The sequence below is a fragment of the Oncorhynchus mykiss genome, chromosome 20 (assembly GCF_057628025.1).
Source record: "Oncorhynchus mykiss isolate SJ-2025 chromosome 20, ASM5762802v1, whole genome shotgun sequence".
Taxonomy (NCBI): Eukaryota; Metazoa; Chordata; class Actinopteri; order Salmoniformes; family Salmonidae; genus Oncorhynchus; species Oncorhynchus mykiss.
The window spans coordinates 51,401,481-51,424,946 of NC_143041.1; the positions used below are offsets into that span (position 1 = coordinate 51,401,481).

Sequence of the window (23,466 nt, forward strand, 5' to 3'; positions counted from 1 at the left end):
CTGTGTGTGTGTGTGTGTGTGTGTGTGTGTGTGTGTGTGTGTGTGTGTGTGTGTGTGTGTGTGTGTGTGTGTGTGTGTGTGTGTGTGTGTGCCAATGTTTGTGTTGCTTCACAGTCCCCGCTGTTCTATAAGGTGTTTACATCTGATTCTCCTGCTGCATCAGTTACCTGATGTGGAATAGAGTTCCATGTTTATTTATTTATTTATTTTACCTTTATTTAACCAGGTAGGCAAGTTGAGAACAAGTTCTCATTTACAATTGCGACCTGGCCAAGATAAAGCAAAGCAGTTCGACAGATACAACAACACAGAGTTACACATGGAGTAAAACAAACATACAGTCAATAATAAAGTATAAACAAGTCTATATACAATGTGAGCAAATGAGGTGAGAAGGGAGGTAAAGGCAAAAAAGGCCTTGGTGGCAAGGTAAATACAATATAGCAAGTAAAACACTGGAATGGTAGTTTTGCAATGGAAGAATGTGCAAAGTAGAAATAAAAATAATGGGGTGCAAAGGAGCAAAATAAATAAATAAATTAAATACAGTTGGGAAAGAGGTAGTTGATAGGGCTAAATTATAGGTGGGCTATGTACAGGTGCAGTAATCTGTGAGCTGCTCTGACAGTTGGTGCTTAAAGCTAGTGAGGGAGATAAGTGTTTCCAGTTTCAGAGATTTTTGTAGTTCGTTCCAGTCATTGGCAGCAGAGAACTGGAAAGAGAGGCGGCCAAAGAAAGAATTGGTTTTGGGGGTGACTAGAGAGATATACCTGCTGGAGCGTGTGCTACAGGTGGGAGATGCTATGGTGACCAGCGAGCTGAGATAAGGGGGGACTTTACCTAGCAGGGTCTTGTAGATGACATGGAGCCAGTGGGTTTGGCGACGAGTATGAAGCGAGGGCCAGCCAACGAGAGCGTACAGGTCGCAATGGTGGGTAGTATATGGGGCTTTGGTGACAAAACAGATTGCACTGTGATAGACTGCATCCAATTTGTTGAGTAGGGTATTGGAGGCTATTTTGTAAATTACATCGCCAAAGTCGAGGATTGGTAGGATGGTCAGTTTTACAAGGGTATGTTTGGCAGCATGAGTGAAGGATGCTTTGTTGCGAAATAGGAAGCCAATTCTAGATTTAACTTTGGATTGGAGATGTTTGATATGGGTCTGGAAGGAGAGTTTACAGTCTAACCAGACACCTAAGTATTTGTAGTTGTCCACGTATTCTAAGTCAGAGCCGTCCAGAGTAGTGATGTTGGACAGGCGGGTAGGTGCAGGTAGCGATCGGTTGAAGAGCATGCATTTAGTTTTACTTGTATTTAAGAGCAATTGGAGGCCACGGAAGGAGAGTTGTATGGCATTGAAGCTTGCCTGGAGGGTTGTTAACACAGTGTCCAAAGAAGGGCCGGAAGTATACAGAATGGTGTCGTCTGCGTAGAGGTGGATCAGAGACTCACCAGCAGCAAGAGCGACCTCATTGATGTATACAGAGAAGAGAGTCGGTCCAAGAATTGAACCCTGTGGCACCCCCATAGAGACTGCCAGAGGTCCGGACAACAGACCCTCCGATTTGACACACTGAACTCTATCAGAGAAGTAGTTGGTGAACCAGGCGAGGCAATCATTTGAGAAACCAAGGCTGTTGAGTCTGCCGATGAGGATGTGGTGATTGACAGAGTCGAAAGCCTTGGCCAGATCAATGAATACGGCTGCACAGTAATGTTTCTTATCGATGGCGGTTAAGATATCGTTTAGGACCTTGAGCGTGGCTGAGGTGCACCCATGACCAGCTCTGAAACCAGATTGCATAGCAGAGAAGGTATGGTGAGATTCAAAATGGTCGGTAATCTGTTTGTTGACTTGGCTTTCAAAGACCTTAGAAAGGCATGGTAGGATAGATATAGGTCTGTAGCAGTTTGGGTCAAGAGTGTCCCCCCCTTTGAAGAGGGGGATGACCGCAGCTGCTTTCCAATCTTTGGGAATCTCAGACGACAAGAAAGAGAGGTTGAACAGGCTAGTAATAGAGGTGGCAACAATTTCGGCAGATAATTTTAGAAAGAAAGGGTCCAGATTGTCTAGCCCGGCTGATTTGTAGGGGTCCAGATTTTGCAGCTCTTTCAGAACATCAGCTGAATGGATTTGGGAGAAGGAGAAATGGGGAAGGCTTGGGCGAGTTGCTGTTGGGGGTGCAGTGCTGTTGACAGGGGTAGGAGTAGCCAGGTGGAAAGCATGGCCAGCAGTAGAAAAATGCTTATTGAAATGTTCAATTATGGTGGATTTATCAGTGGTGACAGTGTTTCCTATCTTCAGTGCAGTGGGCAGCTGGGAGGAGGTGTTCTTATTCTCCATGGACTTTACAGTGTCCCAGAACTTTTTTGAGTTAGTGTTGCAAGAAGCAAATTTCTGCTTGAAAAAGCTAGCCTTGGCTTTTCTAACTGCCTGTGTATAATGGTTTCTAGCTTTCCTGAACAGCTGCATATCACGGGGGCTGTTCGATGCTAATGCAGAACGCCATAGGATGTTTTTGTGTTGGTTAAGGGCAGTCAGGTCTGGGGAGAACCAAGGGCTATATCTGTTCCTGGTTCTAAATTTCTTGAATGGGGCATGTTTATTTAAGATGGTTAGGAAGGCATTTTTAAAAAATATCCAGGCATCCTCTACTGACGGGATGAGGTCAATATCCTTCCAGGATACCCCGGCCAGGTCGATTAGAAAGGCCTGCTCGCTGAAGTGTTTCAGGGAGCGTTTTACAGTGATGAGAGGAGGTCGTTTGACCGCTGACCCATTACGGATGCAGGCAATGAGGCAGTGATCGCTGAGATCTTGGTTGAAGACAGCAGAGGTGTATTTAGAGGGGAAGTTGGTTAGGATGATATCTATGAGGGTGCCCATGTTTAAGGCTTTGGGGAGGTACCTGGTAGGTTCATTGATAATTTGTGTGAGATTGAGGGCATCAAGTTTAGATTGTAGGATGGCTGGGGTGTTAAGCATGTTCCAGTTTAGGTCGCCTAGCAGCACGAGCTCTGAAGATAGATGGGGGGCAATCAGTTCACATATGGTGTCCAGAGCACAGCTGGGGGCAGAGGGTGGTCTATAGCAGGCGGCAACGGTGAGAGACTTGTTTTTAGAGAGGTGGATTTTTAAAAGTAGAAGTTCAAATTGTTTGGGTACAGACCTGGATAGTAGGACAGAACTCTGCAGGCTATCTTTGCAGTAGATTGCAACACCGCCCCCTTTGGCAGTTCTATCTTGTCTGAAAATATTGTAGTTTGGAATTAAAATGTCTGAATTTTTGGTGGTCTTCCTAAGCCAGGATTCAGACACAGCTAGAACATCCGGGTTGGCAGAGTGTGCTAAAGCAGTGAACAGAACAAACTTAGGGAGGAGGCTTCTAATGTTAACATGCATGAAACCAAGGCTATTACGGTTACAGAAGTCGTCAAAAGAGAGCGCCTGGGGAATAGGAGTGGAGCTAGGCACTGCAGGGCCTGGATTCACCTCTACATCGCCAGAGGAACATAGGAGGAGTAGAATAAGGGTGCGACTAAAAGCAATAAGAATTGGTCGTCTAGAACGTCTGGAACAGAGAGTAAAAGGAGGTTTCTGGGGGCGATAAAATAGCATCAAGGTATAATGTACAGACAAAGGTAAGGTAGGATGTGAATACAGTGGAGGTAAACCTAGGTATTGAGTGATGAAGAGAGAGATATTGTCTCTAGAAACATCATTGAAACCAGGAGATGTCATTGCATTTGTGGGTGGTGGAACTAATAGGTTGGATAAGGTCTAGTGAGCAGGACTAGAGGCTCTACAGTGAAATAAGCCAATAAACACTAACCAGAACAGCAATGGACAAGACATATTGACATTAAGGAGAGGCATGCTTAGTCGAGTGATCAAAAGGGTCCAGTGAGTGGAGAGGTTGGTTGAGGGTCACGGCGATTTAGACAGCTAGCCAAGCCAACCGGTAGCAAGCTAGCATAGGATGGAGTCTGTTGTTAGCCACCTCTTGCGTTCGGTCAGTAGATTAGTGGGGTTCCGTGAGGTAGAGGGGATTAATCCAAATCACACAACAACAACAAAAATAAGAACAATAGATATAGTTATAGAGGCCCGAGAAGAAAACATAATAATAATACAAATAAATAAATTGTCCGATTGTCTATTCAGATAGCAGCCGGTAAGACAGCTAACGGTTAGCGGGCCGCAGATGGGCGTTCAGGTAACGTCGCGACAGAGGAGCCAGCCGGATCTCCTTCAGGTAGATAACGTCGGCAGTCCAGTTGTGAAGGCCCGGTGGGGCTCCGCGTAGGCAGTGAAACGGGTCCGGATAGGTGACTGCAGCCCAGGAGTGAATGATGGAACTCAGGAGTGATTGACGGAGCTGGCTAGCACCGGAACAATCGATGTTTGCTCCGGAATCGACGAAAGCCGACTGTCACACGGATAGCAGCTAGCTAGCTCTGAGATCCGGGTATGAATGTCCAGAGAGCAGTTGAAATCCAGGGACATGGAGAGAAAAATTGGTCCAGTATGTTCCGTTCCGAGCCGCGCTGCGCCGTACAAAACTGCCGATAGATTTTCGAGCTAAAGGATAGCTGATGACCACAAACCGTGGTTAGCTGAATACTAACGATTTGCCAGTAAAGAAGCTAACTAGCTTCTGATTAGCTTCTGGATTAGCTTCTGGGCTAGCTCCTGGCTAGCTTCTGGCTAGTTTCTGGCTAGCTTCTTGGAGTTTCTGGCTAGCTTCTTGGAGGATTACAGATCTGAGGTAAATAATAATTTTTTATAAATATAAATTGGTGAGGCTGGTTGCAGGAGAGTGTTTAGAAGATGAGTTGATGGAAAATAAAAATAAAATGTATGTGAAAAAAGTTGTAAATATATATATATACAGGACACGACAAGACGAGGACAAAAGACGTCTGAACTGCTATGCGATCTTGGAGAAGGAGGCGGTATATAAGGTCGCACAGTTGACAGTGCATGTCAGAGCAAAAACGTAGTCATGGCTCTATGTAGTACTGTGGAACAGAGTTCCATGTAGTCATGTCTCTATGTAGTACTGTGGAATAGAGTTCCATGTAGTCATGGCTCTATGTAGTACTGTGGAATAGAGTTCCATGTAGTCATGGCTCTATGTAGTACTGTGGAATAGAGTTCCATGTAGTCATGGCTCTATGTAGTACTGTGGAATAGAGTTCCATGTAGTCATGGCTCTATGTAGTACTGTGTGCCTCCCATAGTCTACTCTGGTCTTGGGGACTGTGAAGAGACCTCTTGTGGCATGTCTTGTGGGGTATGCTTGGGTGTCCAAGCTGTGTGCCCGTAGTTTAGACAGACAGCTCAGTGCATTCAATATGTCAATACCTCTCATAAATAAAAGTACAGTTAATAATTTCTCTATCAACAATAACAAGCCACCAGGGTCTAACATCTTAGGTAGAAAATTAATGAGGAAAATAGCGGACGATATTGCCACTCCTATTTGCCACATCTTCAATCTACCCTTCTAGAAAGTGTGTGCCCTCAGGCCTGGAGGGAAGTAATAGTCATTCCGCTACCCAAGAATGGTAAGGCCCACTGTGCTGGCTCAAATAGCCAACCAATCAGCCAACACAGGAAATGTGTTCACCAGATACAATGCTATTTTACGGTTTATTTATTTATTTTAATTTCACCTTTATTTAACCAGGTAGGCTAGTTGAGAACATGTTCTCATTTACAACTGTGACCTGGCCAACATAAAGCAAAGCAGTGCGACACAAACAACAACACAGAGTAACACATGGAATTAACAAACATACAGTCAATAATACAATAGAAAAAGTCCATATACAGTGGGGCAAAAAAGTATTTAGTCAGCCACCAATTGTGCAAGTTCTCCCATTTAAAAAGATGAGAGAGGCCTGCAATTTTCATCATAGGTACACTTCAACTATGACAGACAAAATGAGGAAAAAAAATCCAGAAAATCACATTGTAGGATTTTTTATGAATTTATTTGCAAATTATGTTGGAAAATAAGTATTTGGTCAATAACAAAAGTTTATCTCAATACTTTGTTATATACCCTTTGTTGGCAATGACAGAGGTCAAACGTTTTCTATAAGTCTTCACAAGGTTTTCACACACTGTTGCTGGTATTTTGGCCCATTCCTCCATGCAGATCTCCTCTAGAGCAGTGATGTTTTGGGGCTGTTGCTGGGAAACACAGACTTTCAACTCCCTCCAAAGATTTTCTATGGGGTTGAGATCTGGAGACTGGCTAGGCCACTCCAGGACCTTGAAATGCTTCTTACGAAGCCACTCCTTCGTTGCCCGGGCGGTGAGTTTGGGATAATTGTCATGCTGAAAGACCCAGTCACGTTTCATCTTCAATGCCCTTGCTAATGGAAGGAGGTTTTCACTCAAAATCTCACGATACATGGCCCCAATCATTCTTTCCTTTACACGGATCAGTCGTCCTGGTCCCTTTGCAGAAAAACAGCCCCAAAGCATGATGTTTCCACCCCCATGCTTCACAGTAGGTATGGTGTTCTTTGGATGCAACTCCGCATTCTTTGTCCTCCAAACACAACAAGTTGAGTTTTTATCAAAAAGTCATATTTTGGTTTCATCTAACCATATGAAATTCTCCCAATCTTCTTCTGGATCATCCAAATGCTCTCTAGCAAACTTCAGACGGGCCTGGACATGTACTGGCTTAAGCAGGGGGACACGTCTGGCACTGCAGGATTTGAGTCCCTGGTGGCGTAGTGTGTTACTGATGGTAGGCTTTGTTACTTTGGTCCCAGCTCTCTGCAGGTCATTCACTAGGTCCCCCCGTGTGGTTCTGGGATTTTTGGCCATAGTGGAGTTTGGAGTGTGACTGTTTGAGGTTGTGGACAGGTATCTTTTATACTGATAATATATACTGATAACAAGTTCAAACAGGTGCCATTAATACAGGTAACGAGTGGAGGACAGAGGAGCCTCTTAAAGAAGAAGTTACAGGTCTGTGAGAGCCAGAAATCTTGCTTGTTTGTAGGTGACCAAATACTTATTTTCCACCATAATTTGCAAATAAATTCATTAAAAATCCTACAATGTGATTTTCTGGATTGTTTTCCCTAAGTTTGTCTGTCATAGTTGATGTGTACCTATGATGAAAATTACAGGCCTCTCTCATCTTTTTAAGTGGGAGAACTTTCACAATTGGTGGCTGACTAAATACTTTTTTGCCCCACTGTACCGCCCTTATCATATATGTAAGGGTACCTCCCTTATCCTACCTCATTTGCACACACTGTATATAGACTTTCTATTTTTTCTATTGTGTTATTGACTGTACGTTTGTGTATTCCATGTAACTCTGTGTTGTTGTTTCTGTCGTACTGCTTTGCTTTATGTTGGCTTTATGTTGGTCAGGTCGCAGTTGTAAATGAGAACTTTTTCTCAACTAGCCTACCTGGTTAAATAAAGGTGAAATAAAAAATATATATATTTTTTTTTAATTGCGGTTGTCAACCAACTTTCTCACTGATCATTATTCACAATTCATTCAGGATTATCCTTAATCGTGGTACCATCCGCATTAATGTAGAAGTGTTTAGAAACATATTCTATTCTTATTTACAATAAAAGTGACTCCAAAATAACACAATTACATTGGGTCTTTGTGATTTCACAGCCGAGGCCGTGCAAGAAATCCTTTCTGTGAATGTTTTGTAATGGACTGTAATTGAAGAAGTGGGGTGGGTTTTATTTGTTGACATGTCTATTTTTTGTATTTTGAATTATGTAATTTTTTACCCCTTTCCCGCAATATATTTTGTATTTGATCGTTAAATGTCATGTCCAGCTGGTGGCGGTAATGCACCATTAACATTGAATGCCAAAAGCCGTTAAACCCCACCGAAGAAGAATGAACACGACCGGCGAAGAAGAAGAACCTTCGGACGTCAGTTATGTGCGACACAGCGTGCTGAAGGACAAGCAGAATCGAGTGGAGGCACGAAATAACTTCAGGTGGCTATGGAGCTAAAATGACCGAAACATGTAGCTCATGAAATTCACGACTTTCAGCAATGAATGCCAAAACGAGTATTGTATTTACAGCGACCATGAGGGTTATGTGGTGCTATTTCTGTCTCGTGTTGTAACGTCGTTAGGTACGAGATGCGCACAGTAGGCAACGTTATCACAGACCATGTTGATTCATTATTAGCTAGCTACGATAACTTATCAAATTAGCTAGACAACTTGATACATATATTGTTTAAACGTGGATAGCTTGTTTATGAGGTGAACATGTATACTGTATCAGCTTGCTAGCTAGCTAACTAGCCGTGTCTAAGCTAACTAGTGATTTACAGCAGGTTTTCCCAAAATTGGTCTCCAGCCCATAAGCAGCTTGTTGCTACTCTGTCATTCAACCTGGTTATTTTACTGACACATGATTAAGTCATTCAACCTAGTAACATGAATGTTGTAGGTAGTTAACATATTAATTCAACCGAATAAATTACTGAGATTGTTGTAGTTACAGGTCTGGCCCGCCCATTAGGCAGCAGAGTGAGGTCGGTATTTTCTGAGCTAAACTGACCAAGACACACCTCCAACTAGGGGTGGGCGATATATCGAATGAATTTAAACATGTTTTTGCGCAATATTCCAAATGCCAGTATTGCAGAAGCAAGTTTTTTTGTATTTGTTTTTATGAGCGTTTATGTCCGCTTGTTCTCATGTTGTCTCGTTCGCTCCTTTTGTTCTGTGCGCCTTCCCATTTACACTAGAGATCTGTTTATAGTGATGAGATGCTCATGTCTTTATCCCCAATGCGGGAATGCAGCCGACAAGTTTAGATTTAAAATACTCTCATAGAAACGCATTGGGCTTATTTTTTTGCCAGACAAAAAAACCTCTCGCTTTGCCTCTTTCTCCCAATTCCCTCCACTCAGAATAACAAAGATGAGAGATCACTTCTTCCTCTCTGACAAGCAGTTTAAACTCGCTATTTGCATTTGAGGTTTTGTCCAACAATTGGTAATATGGAGACATTATTTTGCTGTAATAGAAGTTAGCCTTTTGAACCATACCCTGTTTGTTTCAACTCCTCAACTTTCGGGCAGAGCAGACACTACTAAAACGGATGTACCAATGAACATTAATTCTCAGTTTGTCACGCGCACGTTATGTTACCATGTATCGCTAGCTGCAATTTAGTCAAATATTGTTATGCTAGCTGTTTAGTGTGTGATTTATAAATGTGCAATACGCGTAAAACAAGTATATAAGCAATTGGTAACTCTTCTCACTCTGAGAAATAAGGTAAGCCACTTAATTTCAACATCTGAACAAAGTGGACAGGCTAGCATACTGTTCATACAGTTGGAGACGGACAGAAGGTTGTGTTGATAACAATTCAACTGGTATGCCTTGTTAACTGTATTCAGAGCTTGTGAAATTCTACCCAGATCCAAGTTGGCTAAACTTGAAACATAAATATTAGCTGGCTACTCACTAGCACGTGAGCTTGTGCTTTAGAGATTATGAGACTGGTGTTCATTTTCTATAATGCCTGCTACCTTATTCATTCATGTGCATTATAATTCATGTGCATTATGCATGGTTCTGGTTAAACATGTCACAAAAAAAAGGTTATTTTTTGTAGACAGCTGAAAGCCAGATCAATGGTTATCGGGAAAAAAGCAGGTACAACTATTTTGATAAAATTATTAGTGGTTGTGGAAGACTTGTATTCAACCGCTGTATTATTTACCTCTGAATTCATATTATTATTGTTGACTGTTTAAATGCAGTGTATTTGATCATTAATTTTACAACAATGCTTATTTAGAGAACATTTCAAAAAAATCAACATATGAGTTTTAGCCCATATCGCCCATCCCTTGCTCCAACACATAACACCTCACAATTCTGCCCAAAGACAATGACGACTTTTCTGACCTAGTGATATATGGGCTATTTACGTTGGCACTGATGCCTCCCATGATAAGCAGTGCCTACTTTGCCAAAGTCGGGCACAAAATATTTATCTTATTGCGCTGTTTCCTCCCGCATGTTGTTGGACGATCAAATAAGTGAAAGTAATATAAAGATTGGGACACGCAAGTGATGCTTAATGATAATCATAAATGGATTTAATGTGAGCATTTTGTCCAATAAACAAATTACTAGCATGAACATGTTAATTTAACATTTGGATATGTGAAACCAACCAGAACAAATGGAGAAAAAAATACAATATAACAAATGATGGAACTCTGATTCGAACTATAGCTCAGAACTGTGTGAAAATGCCCAAAACATGTTAACAAACACCATATCCTAAAAACGGGAGAAGTCAAAATAAAATGTACAGTATTTAATGAAATTAGGCTACTAAGTTTCCCTCCTTCTCCGCGGGCTTTATTGTCATGAATCAGTTCTGCAGGCTAATAAAGACTATGCAACAGCCTGTTTTACAAATGGTACCACATCGACAAGTATTCATAAAATTGCATTGTGGGCTAACACTAAGCTGCACAAGTTTTGTGTTTTACTTTTTGACTTTCCTAGGGCGGCAGAACTGCCAGGGCGGGGCCAGTGTAGCTAGCTAACATTATTCATTCACTAAATCTAATACAGTGACTGAGATTGTTGTAGGTAGTTAACATTATTCATTCATTCAACCCGGTCTAGGATTCAACCTAATGTTGTGACTGAGAGTGAATGTTATTCATTATTTGACCCATCAGGCTTTCCTCTGGAGATTGTCATCATGGCGGTGGCATCTTTATCCCGAGCTCTGCGCTCCCTGTCCCTCTCTTGGCCGGCTCTATTACCAACCCAGGTAGGCTCTAGTCTCCATATCTAATCAAACAGCATCATGGTAGACAGTGGGGACATCTATAATAGCTTTGTATTGTTTTGTGCTATACACAATATGTATTGACCAGCTGACTCCTATGACTGTTTAGACATCAGGACAGAGCACGGTCAGGCAGGACTAAGGCCAGATAGACTGTTGAAGTCGGAAGTTTACATACACTTAGTTTGGTGTCATTAAAACTTGTTTTTCAACCACTCCACAAACTTCTTGTTAACAAATTATAGTTTTGGCAAGTCAGTTAGGACATCTACTTTGCATGACACAAGTAATTTTTCCAATCATTGTTTATAGACAGATTATTTCACTTATAATTACACTGTTTCACAATTCCATTGGGTCAGAAGTTTTCATACACTAAGTTGACTGTGCCTTTAAACAGCTTGGAAAATTCCAGAAAATGATGTCATGGCTTTAGAAGCTTCTGATAGGCTAATTGACATAATTTAAGTCAATTGGAGGTGTACCTGTGGATGTATTTCAAGGCCTACCTTCAAACTCAGTGCCTCTTTGCTTGACTTCATGGGGAAGTCAAAAGAAATCAGTCAAGACCTCAGAAAAAAATGGAGACCTCCACAAGTCTGGTTCATCCTTGGGAGCAATTTACAAACACCTGAAGGTACCACGTTCATCTGTACAAACAATTATAAACACCATGGGACCACGCAGCCGTCATACCGCTCAGGAAGGAGACGCATTCTGTTTCCTAGAGATTAACGTACTTTGGTGTGAAAAGTGCAACTCAATCCCAGAACAGCAAATGACCTTGTGAAGATGCTGGAGGAAACGGGTACAAAAGTATCTATATCCACAGTAAAATGAGTCCTATATCGACATAACCTGAAAGGCCGCTCAGCAAGGAGGAAGCCACTGCTATTAAACCGCCATAAAGACTACGGTTTGCAACTGCACACGGGCACAAAGATCGTACTTTTTGGAGAAATGTCCTCTGGTCTGATGAAACAAAAATAGAACTGTTTGGCCATAATGACCATCGTTATGTTTGGAGGAGAAAGGGGGAGGCTTGCAAGCCGAAGAACACCATCCCAACCGTGAAGCACGGGGGTGGCAGCGTCATGTTGTGAGGGTGCTTTGCTGCAGGAGGGACTGGTGCACTTCACAAAATACATGACATCATGAGGGAGGGAAATGATGTGGATATATTGAAGCAACATCTCAAGACATCAGTCAGGAAGTTAAAGCTTGGTCTCAAATGGGTCTTCCAAATGTACAATGACCCCAAGCAAAATGGCTTAAGGACAACAATGTCAAGGTATTGGAGTGGCCATCACAAAGCCCTGACCTCAATCCTATAGAAAATTTGTGGGCAGAACTGAAAAAGCATGTGCGAGCAAGGTGGTCTACAAACCTGACAGTTCCACCAGCTCTGTCAGGATGAATGGGCCCAAATTAACCCAACTTATTATGGGAAGCTTGTGGAAGGCTACGTGAAACGTTTGACCCAAGTTAAACAATTGAAAGGCAATGCTACTATATGCTAATTTGGTGTATGTAACATTCTGGCCCACTGGGAATGTGATGAAAGAAATAAAAGGTGAAATAAATCACTCTCTACTATTATTCTGACATTTTCACATTCTCAAAATAACTGACTGATCCTAACTGACCTAAGACAGGGAATTTTTACTAGGATTTACATGTCAGGAACTGTGAAACTGAGTTTAAATGTATTTGGCTAAGGTGTATGTAAACTTCCGACTAAAACTGTTGATTTACGGTCGTGGCCAAAAGTTGAGAATGACACGTGGGTAGGTGTGGGCAGTGACCGGTTGAAGAGCATGCATTTCATTTTGCTTGCATTTAAGAGAAGTTGGAGGCCACGTAAGGAGAGTTGTATGGCATTGAAGCTGGTGTGGAAGTTAGTTATTAACACAGTGTCCAAAGAGGGTCCAGAAGTCTACAGAATGGTGTCGTCTGCGTAGAGGTGGATCAGAGAATCACCAGCAGCAAGAGCGACATCCCGAGGATTGAACCCTGTGGCACCCCTAGAGACTGACAGAGGTCCGGACAACAGGCCCTCCGATTTGACACACTGAACTCTATGATTGACAGTCGAAAGCCTTGGCCAGGTCGATGAAGACGGCTGCACAGTACTGTCTTTTATCGATGGCGGTTATGGTATCGTTTCGGACCTTGAGCGTGGCTGAACTGCACCCATGACCAGCTCGGAAACCAGATTGCATAGCGGAGAAGGTACGGTGGGATGGTCAGTGATCTGTTTGTTAACTTGGTTTTCGAAGACCTTAGAAAGGCAGGGTAGGATAAATATAGATCTGTTGCAGTTTGGGTCTAGTGTCTCACCGTTTTGAAGAGGGGGATGACCGCGTCAGCTTTCCAATCTTTGGGGATCTCAGATGATACGAAAGAGAGGTTGAAAAAGCTAGTAATAGGGGTGGCAACAATTTTGGCAGATAATTTTAGAAAGGGAGGGTCCAGATTGTCTTGCCCAGCTGATTTGTAGGGATCCAGGTTTTGCAGCTCTTTCAGAACATCAGCTATCTGGATTTGGGTGAAGGAGAAATGGGGAGGCTTGGGCAAGTTGCAGTGAGGGGTGCAGGGCTGTTGACAGGGGTAGGGGTAGCCAGGTGAAAAGCGTGGCCAGGTGAAGAAAAATGGTATTGATAGTGTTTCCTAGCCTCGGTGCAGTGGGCAGCTGGGAGGAGGTACTCTTATTGTCCATGGACTTTAGTGTCAACAACTTAATGGAGTTAGTGCTACAGGATGAACATTTCAGTTTGAAAAAGCTAGCCTTTGTTTTCCTAACTGACTGAGTATATTGGTTCCTAACTTCCCTGAAAAGTTGCATATCGTGGGGCTATTCGATGCTAATGCAGTACGCCACAGGATGTTTTTGTGCTGGTCAAGGGCAGTCAGGTCTGGAGTGAACCAAGGGCTATATCTGTTCCTGGTTCTAAATTTTTTGAATGGGGCATGCTTATTTAAGATGGTGCGGAAAGCGCTTTTAAAGAGTAACCAGGCATTCTCTTCTGACGGAATGAGGTCAATATCCTTCCAGGATACCCGGGCCAGGTCGATTAGAAAGGCCTGCTCGCTGAAGTGTTTCAGGGAGCATTTGACAGTGACGAGTGGAGGTCGTTTGACCGCTGAACCAATACGGATGCAGGCTATGAGGCAGTGAAGCTGAGATCTTGGTTGAAGACAGCAGAGGTGTATTTGGAGGGCAGGTTGGTCAGGATAATATCTATGAGGGTGCCCGTGTTTACGGATTTGGGGTTATACCTGCTGGGTTCATTGATTATTTGTGCATCAATCTTAGATTGTAGGATGGCCAGGGTGTTAACCTGTTGCGTCGAGCAATCCTGTATCCGGGAGCGTAATTATAGCCGCAAGCTCATTACCATAACGCAACGTTAACTATTCATGAAAATCGCAAATGAAATGAAATAAATATATTGGCTCACAAGCTTAGCCTTTTGTTAACAACACTGTCATCTCAGATTTTCAAAATATGCTTTTCAACCATAGCTACACAAGCATTTGTGTAAGAGTATTGATAGCTAGCATAGCATTAAGCCTAGCATTCAGCAGGCAACATTTTCACAAAAACAAGAAAAGCATTCAAATAAAATCATTTACCTTTTGAAGAACTTCGGATGTTTTCAATGAGGAGACTCTCAGTTAGATAGCAAATGTTCAGTTTTTCCAAAAATATTATTTGTGTAGGAGAAATCGCTCCGTTTTGTTCATCACGTTTGGCTAAGAAAAAAAACAGAAAATTCAGTCATTACAACGCCAAACGTTTTTCCAAATTAACTCCATAATATCGACAGAAACATGGCAAACGTTGTTTAGAATCAATCCTCAAGGTGTTTTTCACATATCTATTCGATGATAAGTCATTCGTGGCAGTTTGGTTTCTCCTCTGAAGCAACTGGTAAAATACACGCCGCCTTGAGATTACGCAATAATTGCAACGGAGGACACCAAGCGGAGCACCTGGTAAATGTAGTCTCTTATGGTCAATCTTCCAATGATATGCCTACAAATGCGTCACAATGCTGCAGACACCTTGGGGAAACTACAGAAAGTGTAGGCTCATTCCTTGCGCATTCACAGCCATATAAGGAGACATTGGAACAAAGCGCATTCAAAATCTGGGGCATTTCCTGTTTGAAATTTCATCTTGGTTTCGCCTGTAGCATCAGTTCTGTGGCACTCCCAGATAATATCTTTGCAGATTTGGAAACGTCAGTGTTTTCTTTCCAAAGCTGTCAATTATATGCAGTCGAGCATCTTTTCGTGACAAAATATCTTGTTTAAAATGGGAATGTTTTTTTTCTCCAAAAATTAAGAGCGCCCCCTATATCGAAGAAGTTAAGTAGGTCCCAGTTTAGGTCACCTAACAGCACTAGCTCTGAAGATGGAGGGGGGGGGGGGGGCGCAATCAATTCGCATATGGTATCCAGGGCACAGCTGGGGGCAGAAGGTGGTCTATAGCAAGCGGCAACGGTAAGACTTGTTTCTGGAGAGGTGGATTTTTAAAAGTAGAAGCTCGAATTGTTTGGGCACAGACCTGGATAGTAAGACAGGACTCTGCAGGCTATCTTTGCAGTAGACTGTAACTCCGCCCCCTTTGGCAGTTCTATCTTGTCGGAAAACGTTATAGTTATTGAAATGTCAGGTTTTTTTGTTGCTTTGTCATTATGGGTTTTTGTAGATTGATGAAAAACATGTTATTTTCTCCATTTTTAGATTTAACAAAATGTAGAAAAAGTCAAGGGGTCCGAATACTTTCCATATGCATTGTTTGTTTTTCATAGACAGCAGGACAAACGGTGCTCCGGGCCCAGACCAGCTCCATGTTTCTAACCTGCTCTGGGTGGAGAGGCTTCCTGACTACATCCTGTCTGGAGCAGAACAGAAACTCATGGAAACAGAGGGAGAAATACACCGTTAGACCTATAGGCATGAAGAAGACTGGAGGCAGAGATCACTCTGGTAACCCTGTCTGTAGTACACCATCAGACAGACTAACCCCTACCTACACCATATCCATAGTACACCATCAGACAGTGAGACTGACTGGGACAAACATACCATTGGTTGAGCTATATTTCCCTCCTAACCTATAGGCAGGGTTCGTACCCATGGCATTGGAGGAGGCCATAAACAGAGATACCGTTGGATTGACTTCCAACGTCTCCGCTATGAACCAGGCAGAGAGGAGCAGACCTTCGAGGAGAGGGTGATGGAGGTCCGGTATGACCCCTGCAGGTACGAGAATTACTCTTAACCTTACCCCTGTTGGTGGCCCCCACCTTACCCCTGTAAGGCACCAAGCTGTTTTGTTTTAACTACTAGCACACAGCTCCGACACCCAAGACATGCCCCACCAGACATGCCCGACCAGACATGCCACCAGAGGTCTCTTCACAGTCCCCTAAGTCCAGAACAAACTATGGGAGGCGCACAGTACTAAATAGAGCCGTGACTACATGGAACTCAGGTAACTGATGCAGCAGTAGAATCAGATTTTTTTTTAAAACAGGTAAAAATACACCTTATGGAACATCAGGGACTGTGAAGCAACACAGGCACAGACACATGGATTTTGTGTTGTAGAGTAGGGGCCTGCGGGCTTAGCGTGTTGTGAAATGAATTTATTGTCATGTTTTTGGAAATTTTGTAACTGTCTTAATTCTGCCGGCCCCCGGGAAGAGTAGCACCTGCCTTGGCAGTACATCACTGGGGCCATGCTTCCTGCTATCCACGACCTCCATATCAGGCGGTGTCAGAGGAAAGCTCTAAAAATTGTCAGACTCCAGCCACCCTAGTCATAGACTGTTCTTTCTACTACTGCACGGCAATCGGTACCAGAGCGCCATGTCGAGGTCCAATAGGCTTAACAGGTTCTACCCCCAAGCCATCAGACTCCTGAACAGCTAATTAAGGGCTACCCAGACCTCTCTTTTACGCTGCTGCTACTCTGTTTATAATCTATGCATAGTCACTTTAACTATACCTACATGTACATATTACCTCGACTAACCGGTGCCTCCCCCCCACACATTGACTCTGTACCGGTACCCCTGTATATAGCCTGGCTTGTTATTTTGCTGCTACTTTTTTAATTATTCTTTTTTTTTTCCTTCACTCTGCTGTCCAACTCATCCCGAACCATCTCAATTTGGTTGAGGTCGGGGGATTTTGGAGGCCAGGTCATCTGATACAGCACTCCATCACTCTCCTTGGTCAAATAGCCCTGACACAGCCTGGAGGTGTGTTGGGTCATTGTCCTGTTGAAAAACAAATAGTCTCACTAAGTGCAAACCAGATGGGATGGCGTATCACTGCAGAATGCTGTGGTAGCCATGCTGGTTAAGTGTGCCTTTAATTCTAAATAAATAAGTGTCGCCAGCAAAGCAACCATCTCACCATCACACCACCACCTCATTGCTTTATGGTGGGAAATACACATACGGAGATCATCCGTTCACCCACACCACATCTCACAAAGACGCGTGATTGGAACCAAACATTTCCAGTTCGTACTCCAAACCAAAAAACAAATTTCCACCGGTCTAATGTCCATTGCTCGTGTTTCTTGGACCAAGCAAGTCTCTTCTTATTATTGGTGTCCTTTAGTAGTGTTTTTTTTGCAGCAATTTGATCATAAAGTCCTGACTCACGCAGTCTCCTCTGAACAGTTGCTGTTGAGATGTCTGTTACTTGAACTCTGTGAAGCATTTATTTGGGCTGCAATTTCTGAGGCTGGTAACTCTAATGAACTTATCCTCTGCAGCAGAGGTAACTCTGGGTCTTCCTTTCCTGTGGCGGTCCTCATGAGAGCCAGGTAACTCTAATGAACTTATCCTCTGCAGCAGAGGTAACTCTGGGTCTTCCTTTCCTGTGGCGTTCCTCATGAGAGCCAGTTTCATCACAGCGCTTGATGGTTTTTGCGACTGAACTTGAAGAAACTTTCAAAGTTCTTGGAATGTTCCGTATTGACTGACCTTCATGTCTTAAAGTAATGATGGACTGTTGTTTCCCTTTGCTTATTTGAGCTGTTCTTGACATTATATAGACTTGGTCGTTTACCAAATAGGTCTATCTTCTGTATACCACCTCTACCTAGTATAGAATGAAAGAAATTCCACAAAGGAACTTTTAATAAGGCACACCTGTTAATTGAAAGCTGGTAGAGAGAGTGCCAGGAGTGCAAAGCTGTCATCAAGGCAAAGGGTGGCTACTTTGATGAATCTAAAATATATTTTTATTTGTTTAACACTTTTTGGTTACTACATGATTCCATATGCGTTACACCGAGGCCTGTACTCTGGAGCGGGATTGAGGTGGAGGGTCCGTCGTGGTCTGGGGCGGTGTGTCACAGCATCATCGGACTGAGCTTGTTGTCATTGCAGGCAATCTCAATGCTGTGCGTTACAGGGAAGACATCCTCCTCCCTCATGTGGTACCCTTCCTGCAGGCTCATCTTGACATGACCCTCCAGCATGACAATGCCACCAGCCATACTGCTCGTTCTGTGCGTGATTTCCTGCAAGACAGGAATGTCAGTGTTCTGCCATGGCCAGCGAAGAGCCCGGATCTCAATCCCATTGAGCACGTCTGGGATCTGTTGGATCGGAGGGTGAGGGCTAGGGCCATTTTCCCCCAGAAATGTCTGGGAACTTGCAGGGTTGCCTTGGTGGAAGAGTTGGGTAACATCTCACAGCAATAACATGAGGAGATGCACTGCAGTACTTAATGCAGCTGGTGGCCACACCAGATACTGACTGACTTTTGATTTTACCCCCCCCCCCCCCCCTTTGTTCAGGACACATTATTCCATTTCTGTTAGTCACATGTCTGTGGAACTTGTTCAGTCTTGTTATGATCATACTAATATTTACACATGTTAAGTTTACTGAAAATAAACGCAGTTGACAGTGAGGACTTTTTTAAAAAAATTTTTGGAAAAATAAAGAAAAACCCTTGAATGAGTAGGTGTAATAAAACTTTTAACTGTAGTGTATCTACTGGTCTTTTTCTATGTGAATCTAGAAGACGTTCACTGTCTAAGTGATACCTATTGGTCTTTCGTAACAGATCTGCAGAAATAGCTCTGGTGGCAGGAGGCAAGAGGAAGCGTTGGATTATTGCTACAGAGAACATGCAAGTTGGAGACCTCATTAAAACCTCTGGGACTATCGGCCGCATGGCAGGTAAGACCTCCATCCAAACCCTAGCTGCTGCACGGTGTGGAAGTTTCAGTCAAACCTCCTGCCTTATTGTATTTGTTTTATTTTATCCTTAATTTACCAGGTAAGTTGACTGAACACATTCTCATTTACAGCAACAACGGGAGAATAGTTACAGGGGAGAGGAAGGGGGATGAGTGAGCAAATTCTAAGCTAGGGAAGGTTTGGTGGCCAGATTGGGAATTTAGCCCGGGCTAGACCCACCTGTCCTCTCCACAACATAATTGAGCTGTTTCTAAGCCACCTGTCCTCTCTACCAGATAATGGAGCTGTCTAACCCACCTGTCCTCTATACCAGATAACGGAGCTGTTTCTAAGCCACCTGTCCTCTCTACCAGATAATGGAGCTGTCTAACCCCCCTGTCCTCTCTACCAGATAACGGAGCTGTTTCTAAGCCACCTGTCCTCAAGATAACGGAGCTGTTTCTAACCCACCTGTCCTCTCTACCAGATAATGGAGCTGTCTAACTCACATTACCTCTCCACGAGATAATGGAACTCTCTCAAGTCTGTTATAATGTATGTTGTCTCCAGTCTGTGATGTATATTGTATGTCTGTTTAATAATCTAATGTTTCTGTCATGATGTCCTCTCTAGTTTCGGCTAAAGAAGGAGACTCGTTCCCCCTGGGAGCTCTTCCTGTTGGAACTCTGGTCAACAACCTGGAACTGTATCCTGGGAAAGGAGCCACCTACATCCGTGCTGCAGGTAACCTTTACCCCTAACGACTGACCTCTAACCCCTGATCCCTATCCGTGCTGCAGGTAACCTTTACCTCTAACCCCTGATCCCTATCCGTGCTGCAGGTAACCTGACCTCTAACCCCTAATCCCTATCCGTGCTGCAGGTAACCTTTATCCTAACGACTGACCTCTAACCCCTGATCCCTATCCGTGCTGCAGGTAACCTGACCCCTAACCCCTGATCCCTATCCGTGCTACAGGTAACCTTTATCCTAACGACTGACCTCTAACCCCTGATCCCTATCCGTGCTGCAGGTAACCTGACCTCTAACCCCTAATCCCTATCCGTGCTGCAGGTAACTTGTCCCCTAACCCCTGATCCCTATCCGTGCTGCAGGTAACCTTTACCTCTAACCCCTAATCCCTATCCGTGCTGCATGTAACCTTTATCCTAACGACTGACCTCTATCCCCTGATCCCTATCCGTGCTGCAGGTAACCTGACCTCTAACCCCTGATCCCTATCCGTGCTGCAGGTAACCTGACCTCTAACCCCTGATCCCTATCCGTGCTGCAGGTAACCTGTCCCCTAACCCCTGATCCCTATCCGTGCTGCAGGTAACCTGTCCCCTAACCCCTGATCCCTATTCGGGCTGCAGGTAACCTGTTCCCTAACCCCGGATCTGTATCTGTGCTGTAGGTAACCTTTACCCCTAACGACTGACCTCTAACCCCTAATCCCTATCTGTGCTGCAGGTAACCTGTCCCCTAACCCCTATCCGTGCTGCAGGTAACCTTTACCCCTAACCACTGACCTCTAACCCCCGATCCCTATCCGTGCTGCAGAACAATCTCCATCTTATACATTAGAATTGGAATAATAATAATGAGTCTGATCACTATTGAAACAGTTTTATTGTGTTATAGGTACGAGTGGAGTGTTACTTCGTAAAGTCAGCGGAACAGCGATTGTACAGCTGCCATCTAAACAGCAGATTCAGGTGAGATTACTGTCCATCTAAACAGCAGATTCAGGTGAGATTACTGTCCCTCTAAACAGCAGATTCAGTTCAGATTACTGTCCATCTAAACAGCAGATTCAGGTCAGATTACTGTCCCTCTAAACAGCAGATTCAGTTCAGATTACTGTCCATCTAAACAGCAGATTCAGGTCAGATTACTGTCCCTCTAAACAGCAGATTCAGTTCAGATTACTGTCCATCTAAACAGCAGATTCAAGTGAGATTACTGTCCCTGTAAACGGCAGATTCAGGTGAGATTACTGTCCCTCTAAACAGCAGATTCAGGTGAGATTACTGTCCATGTAAACAGCAGATTCAGGTGAGATTACTGTCCATCTAAACAGCAGATTCAAGTGAGATTACTGTCCATCTAAACAGCAGATTTGGGTAATATACTCACTGTTGTCGTCTGGTTTGGCTGTCTAGCCTCGTTTACACTTTACGCTACCGTGAGTCTCGTCATCTGATCATTTTAAGATCTATTATTTTGAAATAATATCAATGTATTTTAAGACATTTACGGATGTCATAAATCAATGATTTTTGAGGCCTGTATGATGACTTTAAATGGTTTGACCATCTGTTTACACTGACTGTACCTCACCAGATCTAGATTATAGAAGCTGGTGCTCTGACTGCACCTCACCAGATCTAGATTATAGAAGCTGGTGCTCTAACTGCACCTCGCCAGATCTAGAAGCTGGTGCTCTGACTGCACCTCGCCAGATTATAGAAGCTGGTGCTCTGACTGCACCTCACCAGATTTAGATTATAGAAGCTGGTTCTCTGACTGCACCTCGCCAGATCTAGATTATAGAAGCTGGTGCTCTGACTGCACCTCGCCAGATCTAGAAGCTGGTGCTCTGACTGCACCTCGCCAGATCTAGAAGCTGGTGCTCTGACTGCACCTCGCCAGATCTAGAAGCTGGTGCTCTGACTGCACCTCGCCAGATCTAGAAGCTGGTGCTCTGACTGCACCTCGCCAGATCTAGAAGCTGGTGCTCTGACTGCACCTCGCCAGATCTAGAAGCTGGTGCTCTGACTGCACCTCGCCAGATCTAGAAGCTGGTGCTCTGACTGCACCTCGCCAGATCTAGAAGCTGGTGCTCTGACTGCACCTCGCCAGATCTAGAAGCTGGTTCTCTGACTGCACCTCATGGAGCCATGACAAGCAGTAAAATTTGATAAAAAAAAAAAAAAACACACATAGTAACAGACACTGTGTTAGTGGTGGAGTAGGGGCCTGAGGGCACACAGTGTGTTGTGAAATCTGTGAATGTATTGTAATGTTTTTAAAATAGTATAAACTGCCTTAACTTTTGCTTGGATGCCAGGAAGAGTAGCTGCTGCCTCGGTAGGAACAAATGGGATCCATAATAAATATAAATACCAGATCTAGTTTCTAAAAGCTGATGCTCTGACTACACCTCACCTGCTATTGTCTTCTGTTTGCAGGTGATTGAGACATGCATGGCCACAGTGGGAAGGGTGTCCAACATCGATCACAACAAACGGATCATTGGTAAAGCTGGCAGGAACCGTTGGCTCGGCATCCGGCCCTCCAGCGGCTTGTGGAAGAGGAAAGGTGGCTGGGCCGGACGCAAGATCAAACCACTTCCCCCCATGAAGAGTTATATTAACCTGCCTTTAGTGTCTGCCAACTAAATGTGCTAAACTCTGTATGCAACAGGACATTGCAGGAGACGCCACCTCTTCTTTTTAGATCGATCAGAGGCAGTGATGTTAATGGACAGAGCTGTCAGTGATTTCAGTTATGTAGTCTTGTGACAATGTTTTGGTCTGTTATGACATGGATTTTGTGAAATGAAATGATTTAACTGTCTGAAGTGTTGGTAAAGAATAAGGCTTGGGAAGTAGACAAGGTTCCAAACATTATTAAACACAGCTGCTCCTGGGGAGAGCTTGCAACACATTTACATCCATAGTGAAACATTCAAAGGTTAACCCATGTTTTCTTAAATGGTATTTAAAAATGTCATATCTGTTAAAACAAGGTTTGTGCAAAGACACCTGGGAGGCATTTTCAAAAGTGGAATGAGTGAGTTGCTTGACTAGTTGTCAGAATATTTAGGACAGTTGGCTAATACCTGCTAGAGTGGGGTTGGGCTTAACAATAGCCTTAGTTATTCATAGATAGTGGTCTATTATAGAGTGGGGCAGTCAAGCTCTTGGAATCTTCATATGGATTAAACAGCCTATCAAAGTTATTCCATGTATACATACATAGTGGTTTATTAGTTATTCTATACATACAAAGTGGTTTATTAGTTATTCCATACATACAGTGGTCTATTGGTTATTCCATACATAGATAGCGGTCTATTAGTTATTCCATACATAGTGGTTTATTAGTTATTCCATACATACATAGTGGTCTATTGGTTATTCCATACATACATAGTGGTCTATTGGTTATTCCATACATACATAGTGGTCTATTAGTTATTCCATACATACATAGTGGTCTATTGGTTATTCCATACATAGATAGTGGTCTATTAGTTATTCCATACATAGATAGTGGTCTATTAGTTATTCCATACATAGATAGTGGTCTATTACTTATTCCATACATAGATAATGGTCTATTAGTTATTCCATACATACATAGTGGTCTATTGGTTATT

General features: G+C 43.3%; 1 protein-coding gene across 2 annotated transcripts; it reads left to right on the top strand.

The window, feature by feature from the left end:
• Positions 1 to 7,478: 7,478 nt before the first annotated feature.
• mrpl2 (mitochondrial ribosomal protein L2) lies at positions 7,479 to 22,751 on the top strand. Of its 2 annotated transcripts, none has more exons than XR_016489224.1 (8): positions 7,479 to 8,011; positions 10,744 to 10,838; positions 15,677 to 15,854; positions 15,989 to 16,130; positions 18,963 to 19,078; positions 19,712 to 20,586; positions 20,724 to 20,797; positions 22,274 to 22,751. XR_016489224.1 is itself a non-coding variant. In NM_001165173.2 (8 exon segments), coding segments are annotated over 7 exon segments (903 nt in total). In that variant the 5' UTR covers positions 7,977 to 8,011; positions 10,744 to 10,766; the 3' UTR covers positions 22,484 to 22,750.
• The last annotated feature ends 715 nt before the right edge of the window (positions 22,752 to 23,466 follow it).